The 26,800-nt window shown below is 38.4% G+C and overlaps 1 protein-coding gene across 1 annotated transcript in view; it reads right to left on the bottom strand.

Annotated features, from left to right (window-relative positions):
- Positions 1-16,964: 16,964 nt before the first annotated feature.
- The window catches only part of CZH9orf85 (chromosome Z C9orf85 homolog), a 12,815-nt gene continuing 2,979 nt past the window's right edge, over positions 16,965-26,800 (bottom strand). Inside the window, exons 2-4 of the mRNA XM_055790724.1 lie at positions 21,137-21,243; positions 18,092-18,205; positions 16,965-17,393 (exon numbers count right to left, since the gene is read on the bottom strand). Coding sequence (XP_055646699.1) covers positions 17,216-17,393; positions 18,092-18,205; positions 21,137-21,243 — 399 coding nt within the window. The 3' untranslated portion in view covers positions 16,965-17,215. The remainder of the gene's footprint in view (positions 17,394-18,091; positions 18,206-21,136; positions 21,244-26,800) is intronic.

Here is a 26,800-nt window from a genome sequence, read left to right as displayed (position 1 = left end):
CAACTATGCAATCTGTTAGCAGCTAAAAATCACTCATTAATCAAATGTATTAGTCAGACCTTATGTATACCTACCACATGTCTGATGCTCCTTTTCTGGCTCTGATGTTCACAGTCTTGGATGGCTTTAGGTCTCTGAGGCCAGGATGGCCAGGCTCAAGCCCTCTTTGATGAGAGAAAAGTGAAACGAAGTTGACTGGTTTGGCCCAAAGAATGGTTTCCTTTTTTTTTTTTTTCCTTTTTTTTTTTTTTTTTTTGTAGCTTAAAGCCATTCCTTTGCAGCTCTTCCAGACACCTGTTATTGATTTGCCAGAAGGGTACTACCTGTTAGGTGGCTGTCATCTTATTCCTTCTAATAGCTGCACACTGGATGTCATTGCCTTAGTTCTACTGGTTTTATGCAACTATACCAACAAACAAACCTTACAAAATAGGTAACTTCTTGTCCTGCAGTAGTCAGTCTTTTGACATGTGCGGCTGCAAGGCAAACAGAACAAAGTCACTGATGGGTCTTGATACTATAAGGGAGGGTAGCATTTTCATTTCATTAATAAAGCAGATTAAGCCATGCATAGGTTTTGGCTGCAATAAGACTGTGACTTCAAGGAGTGTCAAATAAGCCCAGATCCAACCTCAGAAAAAATATGGCTCTGTCTAACTCAAAACTTATTTGATGGTCAAGAGATTCCAAGAAAGGGAAAGAATGAAAACCCTCTCTCTCACCAAACACCTCCCCCTGAAATCTCCCACACCCTAAATTCAGAAGGGTTTGCTGAAACACTGGGTAGAAAGAAACATAAAGAGTATGCCTAGAATCTAGTACACATTTTCTGTGTTCACACCTTTTTTCTCTGACTCATCCCTTGAAGTCTTCTTTCATTAACCAGCCATGCATCTTTAGTAGAGGAAAAAAATACCCTAATTAATGCAAAGAGCAGTGTAATTTTTAAGTTTGGTTGTTGTTTTTTTTTTTAATATCAATTTTCTCCTTTGTAGCTCAGGGAGTGTGGTAAAAAAATAAAAGTTTCCACTTCTTAGAAAAAGGTATTATTATGCTTGCCAAAAATTACTTCAGCTTTGTTCAAATGGAACAGGAGGACTTCAGTCAAACACATATTTAGTTTCCACACAAAAGGACTGGCGCACCTACAGGCTAGAGGATTTGAAACGTTAAGTACTCTAACACTTTTTTAAAGTGCAGCAATTACTTCAGATGTCCAGGTAGCATACAACAAAAATACTAAATGGCATGTATGCCACTTATTAAATGGCATTTGTGAATTTCAGGAAATAGAAGAACAACACTATCATCTCTAAAGCAGTTTGCATTATAATTCAAAACAAGCAACTGGTTTTTCAAACAGATGGCCTCACTCACCTAGTAACTTAAATTCTGCTAAAGCTCAGTGACCAGTGCTTCAGGGGAAGGCTTAGCTGAAGTCAAAAAGTGAACCATCAGGCAGCAGCGAGTATTTGGAGAGACTATTGTCAGCTTGGAGCTCATAAGACCTGGCATACTCCCAAAAGAATGAGAGCTTTGTTTATATCCCTTATTTTTCTCCCAGCTCATGCATCTGCAGTTTTACTTCACACCAGTTTTGGGCATAGGCAAGGGGAGGTGGTCACCTAGCTTGCCCACTTCTACTGCCTGCCCACCAGCCTGCCCCACCAGCCCAAACCAGCACTGTGTTCACAACACACATGGAGAACCAAGAAGAAGTATTCTTATTTATCCTGACTGGACCCCAAAAGTCTCCTTGGATCCCCAAAACCACACTGACTTCCCTACCATCCTTTCTTCCACTGCTATAAAATTCAATTTACATTGGCCAGCAATTAAGGAAGGGTAATTTATTGTGTTCCTCTTACTTAGAACAACAAAATACAGTTTTTGTCAACAGTCTAGATATTCCCTGTAATTCTTCAAGCATTATGTGGAGTTTACTGCTCCTTCATGAAAGATCTTGTAGCTAGCAGCACCCTTCCTCTGTTTCTCATCCTCCACCAAAATGTAGTAACATGGCACTTTGACCACCTCTGGTGTTAATCAAGCCACAGCCCTATGGAGACAAGCTCTTTCAGTTTCAAAATAAAAACAGATTACAGCAACAGGCAACCTCAATTTCAATTTTTCAGTCACAGTCCAGCAAATGCAAACTCTCTCCTTGCCTGAGACTTTGTTCAATGAAGTATAGTCGAGTGAATTTTTTCCACTTTAAAAAAGGCTGTATTGAAACTACTTGAAGATATGTGTTGTATAGATACAGAACAAAATCACTATGGGACTTCTGTTCTGATCTTGTTCTCAAGGAGTTTTTCCTTCAGAATATTTTCTTCAGAACAATTGTATAACAAAGGTTGTTAAAGACCTGGAGGCTTCTTTGCAAAATCATTTTGGAAAATTGTGTCACAGCTATCTTGATAATTCAGTTACTTTTTTCTGACAAGGCTTTTTTAAGATAAGAGAGATTTTTGGATTAGCCACTTGGAACGGAAAAAATAAGAGCATGTTCGGTGTTGAGTATAAAAGCAATTTTATGCAAAAGTCCTTCTTTACACTTCCAAGAGGTATGCAATTCATAGAAACAAAGAAAAAGAAAGGAGATGCTTTCCCATCCGTTGACGTCAGTGATCACAATGATCCTAGACCAGCTAACCAGGCGGAACAGCTGCTGCTCCGATTGCATCAGGCAGAGCCACATGAAGTGGTGTATCTGAGTGTACTTCCTGTAAACAGAGTATTCCATTAGCAGAGTCCCCTTATTGTAAGGACCATTTATGGACATACATATTAAAGGTCATAAAAATCAGCTATAGGTGAGATATACCACTCTTTGTACTTTTATAATGGGGCAAAAGGTGTGGAGATCAGTTCATGATCTTTCTTGGAGTGAACATGCACAGTTCACACTATTGTAGATACTGTAAACAGCAGAAGTACAGACAGCTTTTTGGGGATTAATTGTCAGTGTTATGCACGATTCCTCAATAGACAATAAACCCCAGTATGCATCTCCAAATGAAACGAGACGGTGCCGCTCGCTGGGGAGAGGCTGCTGCGGAGAGGCTGCTGGGGGTGGTTAGTGGTGGTGGCAGCAGTATGGCTTGACCAGGCTGGGGGGCAAGGAGCTCCTGCTGCTGCTGACTGACGCTGTCCTGCCTCACTCCGTACATCATCTCTCTCCTTGCCTTCCAAGCTGGAACTCCCAGCACACTGGTGATCCTGGAGACCCTTCTCAGGTGGGGTACATATCTGCTGAGCACCAGCCAACTTCATGCTTCAAAAATGAGCTGGACAGCTTGAACAGGCACGCCAGTGAGGTTTGTATGTCAGGAAGCCAGCACACCCCAGGCCTCCCAGTGATATGGGTGCTTTTGAAAGTCTTATCTTTCATGTGGAGAATGTCCTTTGGACTTGTTTGGTCAGCTTTTTTCCAGTTTGCCATCAGAATTGCCAAGTAGATATGAGATTAGAGATAATCTGCTCTATGATACGATGACTGCAGTTTGAACTGAGGATGAATTATAAACTTTGCTTTATATAAACTATGGAACAGTGAAGTTATTTTGGTAAGGTAATTTTGGGGAGTTAGAGGGAGCAAAGTTGTGAAAGATGACAGTCTCAGGGTCTGTGCAGAAGTAGTTAAGCTTTTGCAGTCACCATAGTTACTTCTAAGCCAGAAACAGGGAGAGAACATAACACTGATTTCTTGAAACTGGCCTGCCCCATTGAAACTATATTGTGTTCCAGGTTGGCCCCAGTTTGGTAAAACTGTTCCAAGGAATGGGCTTACTTTAGAAGAGAAACACCACAGGCATTAATCAGTGTTCCTGCACTCTGCAAACAGCAATCACAAAAAAAGAGAAGTTGGTAGCAGAAGCAAAAGAAAATGAACCAACCAATTCAAGGTGTTTTTTTTTTTTTAGGGCACAAAATAGATCTGATTTTTTTCAGAAGATGAAATTAGATTCCAGTTGATGATCTGCCAAAGGACAAAAGGACTTTTTAGGCTTTTAAATCAAGTTGTTTGTGGTTCATGGAACATTTTCTAGGCCTTCCACCTTGATGTGTTTGTTCTTGTAGCTGTTTTCCGTATCAGGAAAAAAATGGCTTATGTTTCAGTACTTGAAAATTGTGATTAAAAGAATATTAGTGAAAACAGTATTTCTGTGTATTGATTTCTATCTACCAGCCAAAGGAAGGATTTTATTTCTCTCTTCTTGTGTACTTGCTCAAATTCTTATCACTCCTAATTAGGAAGGAAAAGAGCTGGTAGTTCTGGGAGAGGATTTTTCTTCCACCTTTATTCTGCCTGAACTTGGAAATTCTTCGACTCCAATTCTTCAATAGCTGCTTGATTAACTGGGAAATACTTGTCTAAAAATTAAATCTTCACTGGAAGTTTCAACCAACCAGCACTAACTCCGTATCATAGTTGCATCACCTACCTATTTGCACACCATCTGGGTACCTTGCCATTATAAATGTGGTGCTTATTACTAAACAATGTTGTCACCTTGCTGTGTATTTTCTTACTTAGAAACAATCTAGAGAGGAACACAGTTTTCTTTTACTATTTCCTATCTGATCAGCTGTGCTAGACAAGTGATTTAATATTAGACCACATTGGCAATAGGCAGGGTCTGGCTGCACAAAATGGTGCACAGCTAAAAATGTAAATCCAGATCTGTAAAGAGATACATTATCTTTTATTAGCTAAATGACCAGTACAAATGTTTGCCATTGAATAAGCAGATATCCTACTGTCACATGTTTTTTTATGTAAACCAGCAAGACTTTGCAGAGAGAAACCATTTGCTTATGTTACATCCACTTCCTAAAAAGTTGTATTACATCTCTTTACAAAACACAACTTGCTCCATCTTCATGCACTTGAGGTAATAATATGTTGTTCCATATGCAGCTTATTTATGTGGTGGTCTGTGCCCTTAACTGCAGTGCCATTTGCAACAAAGAAGTACTGTGGATCAAACTCAAATATTCCTTGAAAAAAATATGCTTTCAAAATTTAACAGAGACCTAGTTACTGCCTTATCCATTTTAAAAAGCACTAGGAATATGGCTACTTAGAATATCTGATAAGACACCAGTAGATTTATTCTATGATAACAAATACTAATATTGCATCATTTTAATATTATTTTTTTTTGTACATTTAATATTAATACTAGCACTAAATCAGAACTTTCATGTGCGTTTTCATTTCATGCTTTTGATTTTGTCTTTAATTATAAATGCTTACATCATAATTGATGGTACAAACATGGTGACATCAGTTATGACTGTGACCAGACATTTGATTTTGACACCTTTATGATTTCCATTATTTAAAGGAGGAGTTCTTGACACCCGGACGTTGCTGGTGTAGCTAATTCAGTCACCACATTCACTACAGTCAAGGCAAGTGATTGATGAGCTAAATTGTGAACAGAAATTAACTTTTGCCTGCTCCACCTCCCCTACAAAGTCAAACAATAACAGATATATAATTTGTTTTAAGCAAGTCTTAGACTTTGCCTGTAATAGTTCAGTTGCAAATATATTCCAACAGAGAAGCTCACTGATGCCACCCCCAGCGTGATATAAATATAGAAATACTGTTCTGTTGCTACCGTAGAAATCTTTTCACAATGAAAAATTACTGGGAAATTTAGGGAAGATTTAACTGATGTTGCTAAATTTCATCTGTTTTGCTTTCAGTGCACAAAATACCCTCAGAAGCAAAAAACAGTCAATCCTCTGTTCACTGAGAGTGTCCTAGCAAGGGACCTAGGGACTCTTGTGACAATATAAAGTTGTACAGATTGTGCTATAGGTAGCACACAAGGGTCTGGTCAGCAAAGGGAGGGATGCTCCCCATGTTGGAAATATTTGGTGCTGCCGCTCCCCAAGAAAGGGCTAGCAAAACAGAAGCATGGCTGGTAACCATCTCATCCAACTCCTCTCTGCCCGTATGTCTTAAACTGTTGGAATACTGGATCCTTCAGCTCAGCTCTCCTGAGATTTGGGTCAGAGAATCCGCTTCAGGGATGAACAGGAGTTACACCAATTTGTTGAGTGGAAATGGTTTTACCCCAAAACCTACCTCATTTGAGAGTTGAGAGGTCACCTGGGACAACAGCCTTTCTGCTAAGAGAACTTCACATCAGAAACATATGCTGATAAAACAACTGTTCAGAGTAGTTTCTGTGTGACCAGCCTAGTTAACCAGGGTTGTTACCATTTGTGAGCAAATACCCTTGTGAATCATCCTATTACAGAGACAGTCCACAGGCCCAGGAGGTCTTCTCAGCAGAAGCATAAGGCTTCATAGTCAAAATCACCATTAGCACTGCACAATTTCAAAAATGCCAGCTTCAGAGACCATTAGTTTTTCATATCAAAACTCCCATTGATCTTTATGCAGTCTGGATTTGACCAAAGATAAATGGATAATTCCATAATTCTCAGAAAACCCTCCAGTACTTCCAGAACAAAAATATTATGCAGTGCTGCTCTGTGAATTAATGTGCAGACCTTAACACTAACTAAAACTACATGCTGGTATGGATCTGAATGCTCTCATGCACATGGCTAACTGCCAGAGATCACCAATCAGAGTATGACATGAATTCTGAAAGGAATAGAAAAGGACCTATGTTTTTAGGAGTGGCCAATAAGTAGTTCCCAGATTTCTGTTCTGAAGCACTTGTGATTTAACTTGTCCTGCTCATGACCACCCTCATATTTTATCTTCTCCAGAACACACATATCCACAAACTGAAGTGACCCAGGAATGTCCAAAAGAGGAAAAGGCAAACCATCCACCCTCCACAAAATCAAATGTCACCCTTTGATTCCAAGTATCCAGATCCTAAACACCTTGTACCTTATAAGTACTTCATCCAGAGTCTTCAAACACCTAACTAATGAAGACATTGGTTTTTGTTTTTTTAAATACAGGTTCAGATCTTTCTTTCAAGGAAAGAGTCGCTTATGCATTTTACCCCTTAGTGAATACAGTGACTAAATTTTAGTGAGGAGCAAACATTTCATCAGATGGATCCATATGGATCCCCATGTTCATGCTCATGAATTTTCTTACAAATTTGTTCAGTCTGAGCCTAGAAAGCTCTGTACAGACAATTTTACAATAATTTATATTTTTGGCATTCAGACCTGAGAATGCTGTAACACTGAGGCAATTCAGAAAGCAAATGTAGGATGTAAATGTACGGGATCTGGCTGGGGTGGGGTTAACTTCCTCCACAGCAGCCTGTTTGGTGTGATTTGTGACTAAAACAATGTTGACAGCACAGCCCTGTTTTGGCAGTTGCTGGACAGTGCCGAAGAGAGTCAAGGCTCTCTCTTTCACACTTTGCCCCCTACCAAGAAGCTGGCCAGGGCTGGGCAGGAGGGTGGGAGGGGATGCAGGTGGGACAGCGAAACCAAATTGGCCAAAGGGATATGCCCATACCCTATGGCATGACGCTCAGCAATAAAAACTGAGGGAAAGGGGAAGAAAGAGAGGACATCTCATGGTGTTTGTCTTCTCAAGCAACTGTTGTGCATGATGAAGCCCCGCTCTCTGGGGAGTGGCTGAACACCTGCCTGCCCACACAAAGTGCTGAGTGAATTCCTCTTTTTGCTTTGCTTGCATGCGCAGCTTTTGCTGCCTCTGTTAAGCTATCATTACCTTGATCCACAAGTCTCCTCACCTTCTTTCTACTTTCTCCCTTGCCGCAGGAGAGAGGAGTGAGCAAGCAGCTCTGTGGGTGTTTGGCTTAGTCAAGGCTGGCCCACCATGGTAAACGAGCAGGTGCTTACTGAGGTGGAATTCAACACAGGAAGCCGAACTAACTCGTTTTTATCTGTCCTTGCTCTTGATTAACTGAAGAGTAAAACTTTTGTTGGCCCTGACACACACCTGCTTTGGGGGGTCCATCAACTAGCATCTCAAAGGAGCTCCTGAGAAGCTGCTGCTGGAAAAAAGTGTTCTGGGCGAAGATGTCACTTGGTGGCAACATTTTTTCATTTTCAGGCTTTTTTCTCTCACCCACTTTACACCAGTTTTCCAAGATTTCTGAGGAAATTAATGAGCTGAGCTCAATATATTGATGTGTAAACCTTTCTTTGGTGTGATTGATATGTGGCTTGTGCAGTGTTGGGATTTTTTGTATTTTGCATAACAGGGGGGCAGAGTACTGAATGAGCATGTTAGCACTGACTTTTGAAAATTCAATATTTGCCCACTTGTACTACTGCAGCTGCAGGTGTGGAGGCCAGGCTGGGAAGCATGGCCAGGCTGGGAAGCATGGCCTTTTGAGCTTTCTCTTAAAGCAGACTCCAAATTAAAAGCAGAATTCCCAGCTCAGGTGTTCACCCTTGATCTCTCCTGAGCAGCTTTGCTGGAAGCATAGATGATCTGGGTAGCAGCTTGCTGCACAGATCAGCGAGAGTTGCATCCCTGTGAGATAAAAGCTGGCCAGCCAGCTTCGGGCTATGAAAGCAAAGCACTTTCGAGATACCCAGGCTGGAGACTGACATCGGTGCTGGTTTTTAAAGCCATTACCACCATGCAGTGTGAAGCCAATTTTTTTCACTTTGTCACAGTGACACCTGGTGTTTTATGGGAGCTTTTCCCAGAAAGAAACGTGAGGATATCAGTAGGACCACCAGAAAGGCTTGAACCATTGCTCAGCCATTTGCCATACATCACTGGCAAGCAAATGTGCCGGTTTTGCACACAAGCTCTTTTACAACAATGTTTTCTTTGTCCTACATTTATTAAGTGAAAAAGTGCTAACTTCCTTTGGGTGTGTTTTGTTTGTTGTTTGTTTTGGGGTTTTTTTTGTTTGTTGTTTTTGGTTTTTTAAGATTCCAAGTCTATACAAGGTCATTCCCTCATTTGTACATTGTGTATAGAAATCACAGGGTGGGCAGCAAAACCAAATGGGTAAGGCATCAGAGTAGGATGTTAAGTGTTTTGGGTTCCGTTGCTTGTCTCGTGCTGACCTGGTAGCTCCTGTGAGCTCATGCATCTACCCTGATTTATGCAGTATACTCCGGAACAGCAAATGTCACATAGACTTGGGATCCTTCTCTAATGGAGTAGCAAAGTACTCCTGTAAATAAAAACCCACAAAAAACCACAACCCCCAATCAAAATAAGCTGAACATGAAGTCCAGTGGACTATCTTGATGTTAAATCAGTTAGGGGAGATATATTTAACCACCAATAGTTTACTCAAAATCAGTAAATCAAGTTTGCTTGTAACACTGTTTAGTTTTAGGATGAAGTACAGCATTCCCAGAAGGAGCACACATCCCACAGTGTGTAGAATATCACAACTCATTGGTCTTGTTGTTAAAGCAGTAGCTTTAAAAAGCTTGTTGTTAAAGCAGTGCAGAACAGAGCTACACTCAATAGTGTAACTAATGGTAAACACAGCTTTAACATGGGAAAAACCCAAACCACCTCATTAAAAAGCCCACACACACAAAAAAAAAAAAAAAAAAAAAAAAAAAGAGAGAGATTAAGTGGTTTTGTCACTGTGATGGGCTACCTTCAGTTCCAGGAATGGGGTTTTTAATCTGAATTATTCTTTTCAGGTAATTTCCATTTAGGCCCTAGCAGAATAAGTACATTACAGAATAGTTACTTTCCATTACAGTTTCATTAAGCTGCCTTCATTTTCACCTAAAATAAAAGAGAACTCAAATAGCAACAAGGTATTTCATTCCCTGGAGCCTGCTTGCAAATCTCATTTGATATGCTAGGGGGCAATAAACACTAACTTGTCATGCTAATTACGTAAAGTTTTAGATTTATTATTTGATTTCCATGCACATTACAGTGATGGCTGGAGACTGTGAAGATTAAGAAAAGCACTTGCGAGCTGTGTGAACCTCTGTATTTCTATACTTGCAAGCTTGGCGTTGTGTTTATTTCATAGTTAGAAGCTGTGTCCTTCCTTTCTTTTTCTTTCCCCCTTCCCTTCCCTTCCCTTCCCTTCCCTCCCCTCTTCCTCCCCTCGATCAAAGTGGAATTTTGGACAGGCTTGGCTTGGGCTCCCTGCCTGACATCCTCAGATACTTGGCAGAGACCCCTCTCTCTTTTGAAGACTAGAAGCATATATATTAGCCTTCCTTTTGAGCCACACACTGTGTTCTCATTAACTGCAAGGGAAATGTCTCTGCTCAGTGGGGGGAACAATGCACACTTTTAATTCCAGCCTTTGTAGTAGAGAGAGGTCGGGACTGCCACATGCTTGGAATGGCAGGGGACAAGAAAGCCGCATGGGGTGCGGTATGCTGGGTGACTGCTACAGTCTTTTTTTTTTTGTCACAGCCAGTCAGCTGCTGATGTGATTTTTTTGAAGTAACATAGACAGCCATCTTTTTGGTATCCACAGACCTTAGAGAGAAGTTCAGTCAGGAGGATGTGAAAGTAGCCACTAGCTGAATGTGGTGATCCAAAACGTAGTTCTTTCTTGATGTGGCAAGATCACAGCGTCAGTACTACTTATATCCAAATGCAACCCAAGCTAATAGAAAAACTGAAAGAGTAGAAAACTTTCTGCTGAAACACAGTGAATACAATAGCTCTGAAGTTCCAGTCACTGCATAGTTTTGAGATGGCTTAATCCTTCATGTAATACTATCCTAAGATAGGAAGATTTTGGAGTAACAGCATCAGTCTTTCTAAATGTTTATGCCAAATTCCTAACAGTCTTTTCAGAGCACAGAATTACAGTTTTAGAACATAAAGACAATAAAATATATATATTATGTCTTTTCTCCAAATAACACAGTACAAGCTTGTTCTGTTCTGGGAGGTTCCATCACTAACTTATTGTAAGAAAGACTAAGCCACTACCAAAGGGTTATTATCCTTTGAGCATGAGATACTAGTCATTCCCAGAGAAAGACTTTAAACCTCTGTCATGTGAGCAACAGTAAATCTGCTGTTGCTAAAAAAATAGATGTAGTCTGATTTTATGTGGGGTTTTTTTCCTTGGAAGTGGAAGTTTTGTGGTTATTTTGCATTTCCCTACTATAATAAAAATAGTGTAGGGCCCTTTTATCCTTTTCCCTGAGACCTGCAGCTTCACTTCTCATACATCTCACAAACATCACCACAAGCTTCGAAGCAGTTTGTTTTATGGTTCTGGCATCAACTCTGTTGCTGCTACTGGGAATAACCCAGAGTAATCTGTTGTTGCTGTCAGTCAGAGGCTGCATCAGCTCTCATTCAAGCTAGCAACTCCTGAAAGCTGCAACTTCTCAGGCTAGCAGAACCACACTGCAAGAACAAAGACAGAAAATAACCCTAAAAGGAACAGTATAGTCAGGAGACAGAGTAAGGTCTATGAGGAAAAAACCAAAAGCAAGCTGTTGTACACTTGGCTTGCAAGTACTGATTTAATAAATGCTATGAGTTTCACTGCTGCTACATATACTAACGCGGACACTCTTTACAGGTTCTTTTTACAAATTATGTCACACTTGCTCGCACAGGATTTAGGTAACAGCAAGCCAAGAGGAAGGAGCGTACCTGCAACAAACTTTAGACTCAGAAATGCAAGCTGTCCTAAAAAGAGAGCTTTCAAGTGAGTGCTGCCATTCAAAAATATGCATAATCCATACATTTTTTATAGAAAACCATGGTCATCTTTGTTGCAGTTTTAAGAAAAATATTAAAATATCTGGTACTGCTTTCAAAGCAGTTTTACTTACGAGACTACACCAGTTCCTTTTAACTGCGGTTTCTAAAGCTATATCAAAGGCAAATGCAAGTACAGATGCTGCACAAATCTGAAATTCCGGTCAAACCTTAATGTATTGGATGTGGTCTCCAGCCATTGTTTTCAGATCCTCAAATTCAAGCTTCCTATTGATGACTGAATTATGAGTCCTATCATTATTATTACAAACAGTTTTCTCACTGACTTCAGTAGGAAAAAAGATCACTCCTGTGTGATTTCTTCTTAACTATTTTAGAGGCTCCAACAAGAAAATCTGCTCCCTGAAATACGCCAATTATTTCTAGTTTTTTACAGGTGATTTGTCTGAGGACATGTTATCAATCCCTAGACAGATCTACCTCACTTTTAATATTAGGGTATTTTCAATTGTTTTAAGGTTTAGGAAGCCTACTTTACATGCTTACTCTATGTGATGACAGCACGCATGCAGAGCACATACCATCTTTTTCACATACTGTTTTGTCTTTTTAATAGCTTTCAGATAAAAGGTAGTCAGAAGAACGAAACAGGTGCTGACAGTGTGCATGACCAGCTCCCTGAACACCTGATAATTAAGAATGTCTCTCCATGCCACTTACAAACCTTTCCTCAGTAACTCTGTAAGTTAGCCTGATGCTTCCAATAAGCAGAGGTAGTTTTGTGCTTTCTACCAGCATCTGTTTACTTGTGAGAACTCCCAAACAAAGAAAACACATATAACCGTAGGGCCATGGTTTACAAGGTGGCTCACATTTGATTACCTACTATATATTCGGCTATTTTCCTTGCTAATGCTATGATTTGCATCTCAGTATCCAAGTACATGCCCATTACAGGGAGAAAACATGTCATCCTTTCCCTAATTAACCAGTAGACCTATAAACCTTCACAGGCTGATACTATTCTTATTATTTTAGGGGGATACAGATTAATCAGTAGCCAAGAGAAGAATAGAAGAGCCCAGCCCATGCAAAACTAGGAGTAAATCACTGGGCAATGTTTTTTGTATTGCCTGATACTTCAAAACATTCAATGACAGGATGTCTCACAGATGCTTGCAAACTTTGACAGAGAAGATTGTTAAGCAATTATGCCAGGATGCAGCACTGTGTCTATACTGGACTCTCCTCACACTGCAATGAATCCAGATTGTCCTAAGAAATACTTATATACGGGACTTTGGTTTTCCAGAAACCTGTACAAGTCAACAATGACAAGTTCTGACAGCTCAAGCCTATGATAAGCATTTCCCCTTGTGAAGTAAGAATCATTTTGCATGCTTGCCTTACACATGCCGACGGTCCATTATCTACTTAATTACTGTCAGTGTTGAATCACACTAAATCAGAATTGGTAACACTCCTAAGGACAATCAGTTAACAGGAATTCACCCATGTCAGCAGCATCACTGCATCACCTTTATTCTTCAGATGACTAATTATCAACATCTATCACTCTCTTCTTCATAACGTATTCAGGAATAACCTGGAAGTTTCAGTTAAATTCCTGAAACCCAAACCTAGGTAGATTGTTTAAACTGCATCTCAATACCCGTAGGCACAGTGGTATTATTATTTCCCCTCTTCCAAAGTTTACAAATGCAAATTCATTATTCTTTGTAAAAGAAGAGGCAGAAACCTTTCAAAATGTCCATTAAAAACTCTAAAGATTGTTCCTATTATGCAACTACCCTAAAGATTTTCTTAGAAATCCCTTTGATGACTTTTGATCTCTTTTTTTTTTTTTAATCTATGTATGATCTTACTGAAAATCGGGGTTTAAAGGGGTCCTGCCCCTGCAAAATCCTCTGTTCAACAAGTTCTTCACACACACACACCCTTGAAATTCAGAACTATTATTTGAAAGTCTTAGAAAAATAAAATCTAACTGTAATTACACATAGGTTCTAACTTTAATCAAAATTAAACAAGAAAACTAAAATTGTTCCTTTTATTCCTGTCAGAGGCGTCTTCAGTAGAATAGAAACTCCTTTTCCTATAATAGCAAAAGTGCCCCAACTCCAAGTTAGCAACTTTGCAAGTGACTCACAATCAACATCATACATGGTTTTAGTTGCAGCAACCATTTCCAGCAATGCATCTTTTAACCACAGTAACAACCAAAGGCAGAATCAGAAACTGTCTTCACAGAGGTTGGACTAACACCAGCCAGCCACTACTGCAGCTGTGCTCGCTCACAGTGAAGTTTTCATCAACTGTAGTATCAAATGCCCACCTAAACTCCAAACAGAGCATTAGTTGTGTGTGATATGAAGATGCTAACTTCAGAGGACTTATCCCCAACATTTGTTTTGTTGCTACATGCTGCTTGTCTGTATGGCACTGCTCTTCCCCAGTAGTGACAGGTTGTATCACTGGCTTGAGAAGAGAGCCCTTCCCTTTATTTTCTCATTATAGAGCTCCTACCAGTTCCATGACACCTTTTCCTATCACTTCAGGATTCCCTCTCACCTTTGGGCAAAGGGCTAGGCCATTACCTAATTTTTCCAAGTGGAAGAACATTTCTCATATGTATGACACTTTAAAAAACAAGTTCACTTTTGATGACACTCACATTTTCCCCTTCAGAGAGACTCTTTCTGAAGCTAACTCCAGATGACTTATTAACTCCCCTCTAGCACCTTGCCCAGTCACCTGCAACATGTGTGTGTGGGATACTCCTTGTTTACTCTGTCTTTAATGATGTCAACTGGCAAGATAACAGATGATGTCACACTAAGACATTACTGCTGTCCTGTTGGGAGGACTTAGCTGTCAATGCAACATGAACTTCAGACCAATTTCCATTGACTTCTAAACACACCAGACTAACTCCTTTCCTGCCACTAAGCACTTCTTGGTGCTTTGCAGCTTCACTGACTCTTCCAAGACAAACCATTGTTTTTCTACAAATTTTGAACTTCCAAATTTCATTTGGTTTTGTTAGTTGCAGTTAAGAAAGAACCAGTATGTTTAATCACAAAACTAGTGGTTTAGCTTATACAAAACATGTTTATAGAGTGGGTGGAGAAAGGAAATGGGTTGTTTGGGTCATCAGTCCTAGTCCTTTACGGTTGCAAACAACTATGTAATAAGCAACTCCAGAAAGAAACAGAATACCACCCAAACACTTTGTAAACTTTAGACTTCGTCTCAATGAAAAGCCACAAAAGTCACGATGCATCATGGGAACAAAGATGACCAGTAAAATGTTTTTCAATAGTTTCCTGCTAGTGTTCATTGCAAAACACTTAGCAAAAATCTACCTATGCAAAAGATCTACATGGGACAGAAAAATTAAAATAATCTTAGGGAATCTAATTCTTCAACAGCAGACGGACAGCATGAAAAAGGAACAATAAGAAGAGAAAAAAAAAAAGGAAAAAGAAAAAAGATAAAGAAACAAACCAAGCAGATTACTAGTCCTTACATATCATTTACAAAAGCATGTTTTAGATATTAAGATACAAACTTACAAATAGTTTAGAAAAGGTAATAGGGTGTTTTGATGTACAATACAAAAGACAAATCTAAATAAATAAAAGGTAATAAAATAAAAGCTTATTCTTAAGGCCTTATGTGTAGTGACAAGCACCTACACAGTTAAAAGAAAACAGTAAGAGCTCACCGCTCACCGTTCCATGACTGATTACAAGAATTCTACTGTTGCCTGTTATTGTCAATACTGAAGTTGTCCTTTAAATCAGAACTTTCTAGGCTATTGACTGCAAAATGTCTTAATATCTGTAACTAGATCCTTATTACAGTCAAGGTCAACTACAGTAGCCACCAGGTGGCTATCTCTCTCAAAGGATAAAGTTGCAGTATTTCCCTTACTGGGTGGCAGGGGCTGGGGTGTGTGTGTGGTATAATTCCAGAGCTGGAGTCCCCCAGAATTCATTTGAATAAGGTAGTTTGGGAATCACATTTTTCCAAGCCCACTACTGCAAATCAGGCAGAACACCAAAGTGTATGTGTAGCTGTGACACAGTTAGTACAGCATAGTATTTTGTCCTAGGTTAAACCATTTAATTCTAGGAAGTTGTGGTGGGTTGACCTTGGTTGGATGTCAGGTATCCACCAGGCCACTCTACCACTCACCTCCTCAGCAGAACAGGGCAGGAGAAAATAAGATGGAAGAAAACCTTGTGAGTCAAGATAAAGACAGTCTAATGAAGCAACAGCAAAACGTGCACGCACACAAGTGAAGGGAAACAAAAGATGTTATTCCCTGCTTCCCAGCAACAGCTGATGTGAGCAACTCCCTGGGAAGCAGGGCTTCAGTAGCATATAGCGGTTGCTCCAGAAGACAAAAGTCATAAATAACTAATGTCCTCCCTTCCTCCTTGATTTTATATCTGAGTAGATGTCATATGGTATGGAATATCCCTTTGGTCACTTTGGGTCGGCTCTCCTGGCCATGTCCCTTCCTATGATCTTGCCCACCCCCAGCCGACTGATGAAGGGGGGACACAACATTGGAGAGACAGCCCTGATGCAGTGCAAGCACTGGACAGCTGTAGCCACAACACTGGTGTGCTAAAACACCTTTCCAGATACCGATACAAAGCACAGCACTACGAGGGCTGCTACGGGCTCAGCCAGACCCAATACAGAAGTACTTTTTCTTTAGTTATAGAGGTAGCAGACAATACAGAAGAAATAAAACCATCCTGAATCCCATAAAAGATGGTTAGTGCAAATTCAGTTAAGTTCTTCCTAGAGCTTAAGCTACATTGAAATAACCCCTGGAAAGAACTGAAAATCAGTAAGAGTAACTACATAAGCATTACTTCACTACACAAGTGTTCTCATACCAGAGCAAAACTACATTAGATCTGCAATCAAACAAAAAGAAAGTGTGAGACTTGTTATGAGAAATTCTAAAGAGTCTTCTGTTTTTTTCTTTTCAAAACGCTGGTAGTAACAAAGTCACAAATTTGTAATGCATACTTACATATGTTAAATACGCATTAACTGTTCCTGGTGATGGCATTTAGACCCTTTTTTTTTGCACAAAAAGGAAACAACAGGCATAAGGGTAATAACTGCTGGGTACTTTGACCCCATGTGGAAACTCACTGACAGAAGTCACAAGTTCTTGTTTCAGCAAACTACTACAGCTGGTTTACCTCTTCCCTTTTATGACAAGACTGTATTTATTCTAGACTTTCATGTAGGTTTCCAAGTGGCAATACAACAGTCACATAATATTGAATTTAGACCAATTACGCAAAGAGGCTTTATTCTAGAGAAACAGGAAGTTGTTATATGTATGCAAGAAATAACTATGCTCAAAGATTCAATTTCTGTATCTTTTCACAAGTAAATCTGCTCAATTAAAAAAAATATTTATTTGTACAATCTATACGCAACATCTATACGCAAGGACCTTAGATGTCAAATCAGGTCTTCTGAACAGTTGTTTACCACTTCTGACTGCGTAGTTTCTCATATAAACTCAACCTTTTAGATCTCTGTCCTTTCAAAATTCATACTTTTAAGTTGTTCTTCAAGCACATCAGAATCCTCATCACTGTCTGTACTACTGAAGTTTGTATCAAAATCCAGCTCATTGTCCAATCCACTGCTCTCCTGGCCACTTTTCATAGTCACACTCTCAGTTCTGTCTTTTCCTTTATCGATCCTGCAGAAAGCAAGAGGATGTTATCATCAACTGCTTCTAGAATTTATTTTTCTTTTAAACAAGAATGAGATTGAGGGTAGAATATTCTATTAAGGATAGATAAGAAAGATATAAAAGACAGTAAAGGAAAGAGTCTGTGAAGAAAAAGAAACATATATGACAGTTTGACCAATGACACAACTGCTGGCCAGTTGTCATGAACTAGTAAATTAATATAGAATACCCAATAAAGAGAGAACTTTATTAAAATAATTAAAAAACCAAAAGCCTGCTAAATAGACAATGGCAACTGTGCTCAGTGTATCAGCCCTTTTTTTAGTTTTTCTGTTCATTAGTAACTGAATCATCAAATGACAGGCAAAATGCAAACAGTAACTTGGCTTATGCATATTTTATGGTGTTCTATGCTGAAAACTATTTTGAAGTGCTTTGTTCCTAAGGAAAATAGGCAATTTACCATTTAGTATTAAAGTGTCTTACACAAGTAAGACTTATTTTGGCCCAGCCCCACTAACATCAATAGGTATTTCACTCCCAGTTTTCAGCAGAAGAAAGTGAGGGTAATGACTCCAGCTGATTTCTATCAGGATTATTCAGAATATGGCATGAAGTATCACAGCCTCTTGGCAGTTTCCAAACAAGCTTTAATAAAGGGGAAGTGCAGTACTTGTAACCTATGTAACCTATGAGTTACTTACGGAATTACTATTTCTTCTTCTTTTCCACATTTAGCACAAATTTCTAGTTTACCCGCGCATGGTCGACAAATCATATGGTAAGGATCTTTTACAGTCTTCTGGAGGCACTTCACACTGTGAACAAAAAGAAAACATGATTAAAAAAGTATTTGTGGAAACTTATTAAACATTCTGTGTTCAAAGACAACAGACACATTCTTCAAAAGAGGAACAACATGTTATTGGCCAGTCTCACATGAAACAATCTGTGTTTTAACAAGCAGCACTATCAAAATCATTGCCTGCCTTCCCTCCCCTTTAACTTTTGAAGAATTATTAAAACAAGAACTTAAGAAGAAACATAAAATCAAGAATTTTTCGATTCACAGTGACAAAAGAAACCCTTCCACCCATTTCAGTAGGTAGTTTTAGTTTAAAAGCTACATAACTTCTTCTGGTTTAAGAATAAAAGAAAATAAGAATATAGTATAAAAAGGCACATGCATTTTACAAATTAAAAGCTTTCAATTCAAACACTATGATGTCTTCCTCTAGAACTTCTCATGACTACAAACAGAGCCTTTGCTTTCTATGAACATAAGCCTGCATAGAAATGTATTCTGAACAAACCCAAGCTAATTACATAGAGGTTTTTGCCTGTTCTTTTTCAAAATATGACAAAACTCTGTAGATTAAGTCATTTCTAAAATGCTATGGCTTAACATTCAGCTGACATTCTAAAGCCCTGTATTTTTGGAGAACAGAACCGGGAACTATATATCCCATGTAATGCAGCTGCCCTAAAAGTCACTCTTTCTCGGTTCCTCAGGCACTAGAAGTCCTTGTCAGGAAAGATTTAGCATACAGTTCTGAGCGGTGGATTTGCAGACATGGCTAAAACAGGCTGAAGAAAATTATCCAGGTGATTTTGCATGCCTTATAAGGACAGATGCACTAACTAGCATCTAGTGAAACAGAATTTTTACTTGCTTTCTCAAATCCCGTTCCTAAGCACTAATGCCTTCTCCTTATTATCTTCATCTAGACTCTGCTGAGCTTTCATTAAGATGTGATTTTACAGCCCCTTAAGGAATCGGATAGGTACAAAAACTGCTGTAGGACACATTTGACAAAAGCAAAGTCTGAACTGCCTAGTGTTTCTGGTCTTCTCCCTCCCCCAGGAAAACCTACAGGTATATGTCAATGGAAATAGTTTGGGGTTTTGATTTTTTTTTTCTTTCTTCTATGCTCAGTCGAATTAATATAAAAAAAACCATCTACAGCTCTTCCCACCAAATAGGGGCACTATCAAGGCAAGGTGGATAGACTTTTTTAAAAATAGTTTAATTTTTAATAATTAAATGCTTGAAATAAAAGCAAAGTAGGGATAACTCGTGGTGGTACTTACAATCCTAGTTTTGAAGATGTTAAAAACCTAAAAATAAGCTGAGGTACAGAAAAGTTCTCCATTCTCACTGTCTGAAGAATTAATTTTTTTCCATGGAGTCACATTTTTAATGTCTATAATGTGTTTACTTTACCTAGAAGCTTCACCCACTGAAAATCTTTATAGTCCTGTCCTTTTAGAACAGCAGCCCACTCGGCCATTGTACTTCTGTAGGTTGAACTAGAAACCACCACTTGTAGAGCTACAAGGGTCTGCAGCCCAATTTACTTGTTCAAAAATATGACAGAAAACATCACCTATTCTGTCATAAGCAGCTGCCCCACAATGCCACTTTCCCTATTTCCAATGCTCCTCTGATTTACATGCTTTTTTCCTTTCAGATTAAGCAGAGAAGAGGCAAAAGAACCAGATCCACTACCACACGATTTGTTACAGATCATTACTTTTAAACAGGATGCTCACAGTCATTTGAGAAGAAGTTAAAAAAGACAAATCCCAACTTTATCTGTGGTGAACAGAACCGAGAATGTTTATGCGCAGAACCAGTAAGACTTATATGTAATCCAAAAAAAATTTTTTACATGAAAGGGTCAAGTTGTTTACTGAAACCAAAATACTTGTTGCATATCATTTTACCTATGAAAAAGTAAAACTTCTCACAAGTAGGGGATAATATCAAGAAATATTCCTTCCCTTTTAACCTACTGAAAATCAAAATATAATACACTATCATTCGGGGAACTGCACACATACAACCTCTTCAAGCAGTTTGTAGAGTATTTCAGAAGTATCTAAGTGAGAAGACACAAACACAGAGCAAACTACGCAAACTACTCTGACAAAGCTGGCTGAATTATACACCACAGCCCAGTTACAGTTTCAAAGTTTCACTGTTGAAACACTGGCTGCCTCTGCTGCCACAGAGGTAAGGAACTCCGCAGCTGAGCAAGTAAGGATGAAGTAAGACAGTATCCACTTCAAAACATTAACCGATCACAAACCTATATATTATTTTAAGATATTTATCACCTTTGTTATGTACTTATCCAAAAATACCTAATACAGAACTGTATGCAAATAATGCTAAACATTTAATATTCAGGATTACAGTTTAATACACAAAATGAGAGAACATGCCAAGACGTAATGAAATGCATGTACTGTAAACTTTTTTTATTAATTGAAGCCTCAGTAATGCTGAGAACAGCGTTGCTGATGAATTTTGATATGACACAAAACTAAAGCCTTCCTCTCCTCATTTCTCTACTAGATAGCCTTTGTGAACTACAAAAGTTAAGAAATGTGCACATTCCTCTAATATTGACTTGCAACAAGGCCTTAGAAAATAGTGTTACAACTGGTTTGGGTTTGGCTTTTTGTTCAGGAGAACACACTGCTGGGTTTGGAAACAGATGTCCACAGTTCAAGCATTTTAACAGCAAAGAGGGAAGCAGTTGCTTTTCCATTGTATTTTTTTTTTAAAGTTTAAAAGACTAATGAATTAGAAAAATAACACTACAAATATATTGTCATTGCTGACTCCAAATTTTAAAATGTCATATACTAGCAGCTACCGCTCATGAATTTCCAAAACTAAAATATTTTCCAAAGTTCACAAATGACACTATCAGTGATTAAGACAAAATACCTTGACTCACCATTTTTTAGGCTGTGACAGCAGTTTGTACTTGCTGAATTTTACTCGCCACTCCAAGACACCTTTGCAATGCTGGCACACTCCATCATGAAGCTTAGCATTTATTTTCTGAATAAATAAATAAAAAAATAAAATAAGAATACTTTAATGATTTCCTACTTTTATGAGTATTACCTTGGTAGAAAGCATTTCCACCCATCATGTGATTAATACAGTATTTAGAACGATGTTTGTTTGATAGAACATTAGCATTTCATATACATTTACTAACAATTTTCTTCAGCGGAAATAGTGCTGAGGTAGTCTTCTGCCTCAAGGTGGTCTTCATGATTATTATTATTATCATAATCATCATAATTTAACATTGTTAATAGTACTACTTATTTATGTTATTATATTGTTGATAATAGATTACTATAGACATTTCATTATTATTTTTTCATCTCTAGAGATTTTACAAAACAGATTTAAGTAGAAATAAGCCCTGAAATAAGCAGTTTTCATCGAAAGAAGACAACTTGCAAAACAACATTTAACTCATTATTGCTCAAGCTACTATTACACTACATACTTTAAGTAGTCTCAGGATTTTTTCTCAGGTCACAAAGAAGTAGAATCCACACATTATTTGCAGTCAAATCATTCAATGTCTCTTTTATCATAAACTTCCTTTATGAAAAAGTAACACACTTCTGCTCTCAATTACTTAAGATAAAATCCTTAAAATAGTCTTTGAAACTATAGTATATTTTCAAGAAATGCAAAGTTTCCCTTACGATCTTCTACAACATTTTGTGTTTAGTTTGCTTAGAAATACAAAATCTCAACAGGCCAGTACTATCTGCACAAGAGAAGTTATTCTGAGATGGGAAGTAGTAACAAACCACACTGTTGCCTTAAATAATCAACAACATATACTTGTACATTCAGCTTACTTTTTATTTCTTCTCCATATAAAAACGCCAGCAGTAACTTTATCAATCACACAATTGTGCATATTCATCCGGAACCTCAAAAACGGAAATTTCATTATTAAAGAAAATACATACAGCCAAAAAAATTCTATTGTGCCTTTTTTTAAAGACAGCTTAAAAATGGCTCCTGTACCAAAAGACACATGTATTTCCTAGAATACCTACAAGTTCATTGGAATAGGTTCTGCATTAATTGGAATTAGAGTTTATGTTGTTTTTTTACAAATAAACTGAAAAGTTATTCTATGCATGAAGGAGCTTCTGAGACAATTTCCTGTTTGTATAACCCAGAAGAGCTTCTTACTACTCCACAAAGTTTTACTTCAATACATTAGACAAAAGAACAAGCCTAGCTTTAAAAATGCATTATCTTACTCTGTTTATTTATTCTGAAAAATGTATGCGGCAGAGCAAATGCTGCTTATAAGTTACACTATATTATAGGACTTGGTTTCCATTGTTTTCATTTTTACTGAACTTCAACCATTCAGTATTTTTCCCATGATGAGGTTAACTGAAGGTGTGGTGCAATAAGACAGTAAACTTCTTCCCAAACGAAACAAGGTTTTGCAGAATGCTTGAATACTGAAAGCTGTGGTTCTGATGTCAGCTATGCATTATGAATTAAATTTTCCAGGAAACACAGACATTTGGCTAATGTGGAAACTTTCTGAGAGAAGAAAACAATTGGTAAGTTCTCAGCAGGTATCTGTTAAAGGGCTGGTAATTCAAACTACTGGCAGCACTGACTGTTCATTCTTTCAAAATTCATGCTATTTGAAGATAAGCCTGCTTTTCAGTGCTTGACTAGCACAAAGTAAGGCTCCAAGCATATAGTCTGAATAAGCTTCTAATCACCAGCAGATTAGCCTAAACTTCCCAGTTCTTCCTCTCACTCTCCTGATTTACATTAATTAGTAATGCAGGACGGGAGAAAGACACAAACACTGTAATTTGTATTCCCGGGTATTCTTTCCTGTTATCAACCATTTCTAGTACTGCTAAGGTAGAACCCAATAAATGTCAAAAGACTGCAACAATTCAAGCTGAAAACAGCTTGTTTTCTTTCAAAGGGAGTTAGCTTGCTTGCTGAAAACTACCTTGTTCCCCATAATATGTCCTGACATGATAGCTGGGGACAGGCTCAGCAATGCGTAATGCACTTGGAATGCAAGAGGCCACATTCAGGGCTGCATGTGGCATAAACAGTGCAGAAGAACAAAATAGGAACTACATTCACCCCTCACCTGAGGGAAATCCAGAGTTTGTCAAACAGGCAACCTATTACAAATTCTGCTAAATATTTGCCATGGAACAAGGAAATATGCATAATCATTATTAATGGAGCTTCTTCCCCATCCCAATATGCTTATCACCTGGCTCCAGAATAGACAACAATCATATGGTGATGAATTTCTTTTTTTATTTATTTCTGCCAGACAAACTAAAATGAAGGCCATTCCAAATGCCAAAGATGCCTTTTCATGTTACTCATAGTATAGGTCTTTGCATGAAAACATAATCTCACAGCAAGGCCAAGGGACTAGTCATGTGGCATAAATTACTGGGACTTCCTTCACCTCTGCTTCAAATAACAAAGCCCTGCCATCTTATCTGATGCCCTCAACCTAAAGATTAGTCCTCCTCGATACTAAAACATTGTTTCACCACTGAACAAGGTCTTTAGAAGACAAGTAACACCCAAGAATCTCTAAAGTAAGGGAAAAGAAAGTTACTGTAATTCAGTTGTGTAGCAACAATCACATTATCCACGTAAATGTAACAAATCTCTATTAGAGCTCGTCTTTGTATTTGATTACTTCTTGAACTGTTCTGTTTTCTTGGTATGATCAGCAACACTTCAAATATCCAGTGCAAAGATAGAGAACATCAACCAAAATGCCGCCTAAGAGTCTTTTCACACCAAATTACATTGTAGCTATTAACATCACATTTACACCTAACTGAAGTTACTGATCCAGGCATAAAGAAGCCTGGACTTTTCAACTTAGTCACCTGCAGGACAACAAATCTTACCCAGCAACTCAAAGAAACCTCATGGTATCTGCTCAGAAGGTAACAACCGGAAGAGGACAGCTTTTAAGATCTAATTTTCTCCTTCTAACAGGCACACATACAGCACAGTCTCTTCCTCCCCTTCAGCAATTTCCTGTATTTTTCACTTGATGTTGGCACTTCAGGTATGGGGTGGTGTAGTTAATCATTGGCTCAGCACACTGAATATGAGACAGACTATGACTCTACAATCCATTTACCAGGCTGTTGATTTAGAACATCAATAGAGAATGATGGATTGATGTAAAGCAGGCAAGCAGGGAGATTCACAAGTTTAACCTTGCCTTGTGTTCGCCTTCTAAGTTTATCCTGCTCAAAAAAAGAAATGCCTGCTATTTAAATGTTTCTATTACTAAACCAAGTTGATAATTTACTGTGGTTTTCTACACTGATTTCAACATTTCCTCTGTCAAAAAAAAGTTTCATATCATTCTCAAAAGCAGCGCACACTTGAAGAAGCAAAGAAAGCTGTCCCTAATTAAAGATCTGGATAAGCTTTTTTTTAATTATTATTATTATTTTTGAAATCACCAAAGAACACAAGAGAGTAAGTTGTCCTAACAGACTGGAAGAGAAACTTTCCCAGTGTTCCAATTCCCAGTCAGAATGGGGAAGTTACTAGTTAAATCAAAGAAATCACTCTGTTGCTTACTTTTCCAATTAATATTCACTTCTTCGTAAGTTTTGTGTATTGTTTAAACTCTCATATATTTCTGTTTTCTTCCTTTTGTCCATTTAATAGCTTGCTTTCCTTTAAGGGTACAAAAAACCCCCAACAACCCCCACAAAGACATGAACAAAGCTTGTCAACTTCATTATTCCTTTCCAACTTTTCTACCCAGTTTTTACGCAGTTAGTTAGCTCTCATATGCAAAGAGGTAACAGTGCTTGCGGTTTGAAATGGATTTCTTGGTGCAAGAAGTACTACAGCCTGTTCCTGTCACAGCAGTTTTCTCTGTGTTTTGTTTTTTTTAAGCATATTTCCCTGTTTCAGTCAATAGCTCTTTCCTCTTTTCTTTTGCCATACTTCCCTCTAAGAATAAGTGCAACTCATTCTTACAGTATGCCTATATATTCTCCAGAGAAATTGCAGTTATGCAATACAGACATACACAAACAGTCTTAAAGTATACAGTCAGGAAATATTCCATGTGCATATTATATACACACTGTCAGGTCAACTGCATTAATGAAACAGCATTTGCTGTATGCTCACATAACCCAGTATTTAATCATTTAACAACCCGCCAAAAACAGTTCAGAACATATTAAAGTAAACAAATGCACCTACACCTACTAGCTTGGCACACAGAATAATCCCTGGCTTAAGTTAGTATTAAAGCACTCACAAGCAAGATGTAATGATGGGGTTTCAAAGAAGCTTCACTGTTTGGAAGTTTCTAATTATGTGTGAACCTATGGGCATTTTGATTTACTCTATTGAAATCAGACTCCTACTACTGAGCACACATCAGCAGTCTGTTCTGCTGTAAATGAATGCAATGTCAATGCCATCCATGAACTTCCTTGTCAGAAGCACAGGTGGTACTGCTTCAGTCAACAAGGCTGAATGCAGCATTTCTGAGTAACTACATTTCATAGCCTTAAATCAAAGAGCTAAACTTGCTCACATATTATTAGCAGTATCACTTTAAGTTCCATTTCCTACACAGATATTTTCTCATCTCTTTTTAGAAACAAGTACATTTAACATTTTAACCAAAGCCTTGAAGTCATCCTTTCATCCATACCAGTCACTTAAGGTCCTTTCATGTTTTATTGCTGTGGACTTTAAAACACATGAAATCTAAAGTTTTGTCTAAGCCAAATTCCAAATGGCCATCTTGGAGATTAAGATGTTTGGCCTTTTTCAGATCAGTCACATGGATCTGAAAACATGCAAGTAACCAGCAAGAGAATGTACACACTTGGAAGAACCAACAGCCAACTCCCATCTGCTTCCCCACAAAGAACTGAAAACACACATACACCCTCTGTCTCCCTCCCCACCACCCTGTCCCCGCCAAGCTAGGTTAGAGTCCAGAACGTGGACTTATGCCTGCTCTTCTCCGTACATGAAGGGCTACAGCCCAGACCTGAACGCACATCTGAACCCAGAGTAAGAAGTGTGGCTGGAGAATGGAGTTAAGCCTACCAAGGTACTCTCAGCAAGGACAGAAACTAACCAAACTCCACTACTGTTATCTGTTTTATTCCCCTCTGAGCTTCAAACCATTATCACAGACTCTTAAACTCTGTATTCACCTGTTCTGTTCCTACTGCCTTCCCATAGTCTTGACCAGCATCTCCACCAAAACAAGTTCTTTATCCATACAGCCAGCTGAATTAAGTAGCTGACATCAACACTATGGTAAAGCTGAGGTTCAGAGTTAATAACCTCTGAAATTTATGGAAATGTGGATTATCATCTGGGGTATACTTAATGAGAGGAAAGAAATGGAGAAACAGATCAGTCATTTGGGTGCAAATATGAATCACTCTGTGGTTTACCATCTTATTACAATGAAGTTCTAAATGTTCTCACTGAATAGTATTTGCTTTCATCTCTAGAAATACTCCAGCTTCCATGCTGACTTACGTAATGTACTTTACAT

This window comes from Falco peregrinus, chromosome Z (genome assembly GCF_023634155.1).
Source record: "Falco peregrinus isolate bFalPer1 chromosome Z, bFalPer1.pri, whole genome shotgun sequence".
In the NCBI taxonomy this organism is placed as follows: domain Eukaryota; kingdom Metazoa; phylum Chordata; class Aves; order Falconiformes; family Falconidae; genus Falco; species Falco peregrinus.
The sequence above is the reverse complement of the archived record's forward strand: the minus strand, read 5'-3'. Positions and strand labels throughout refer to the sequence as shown.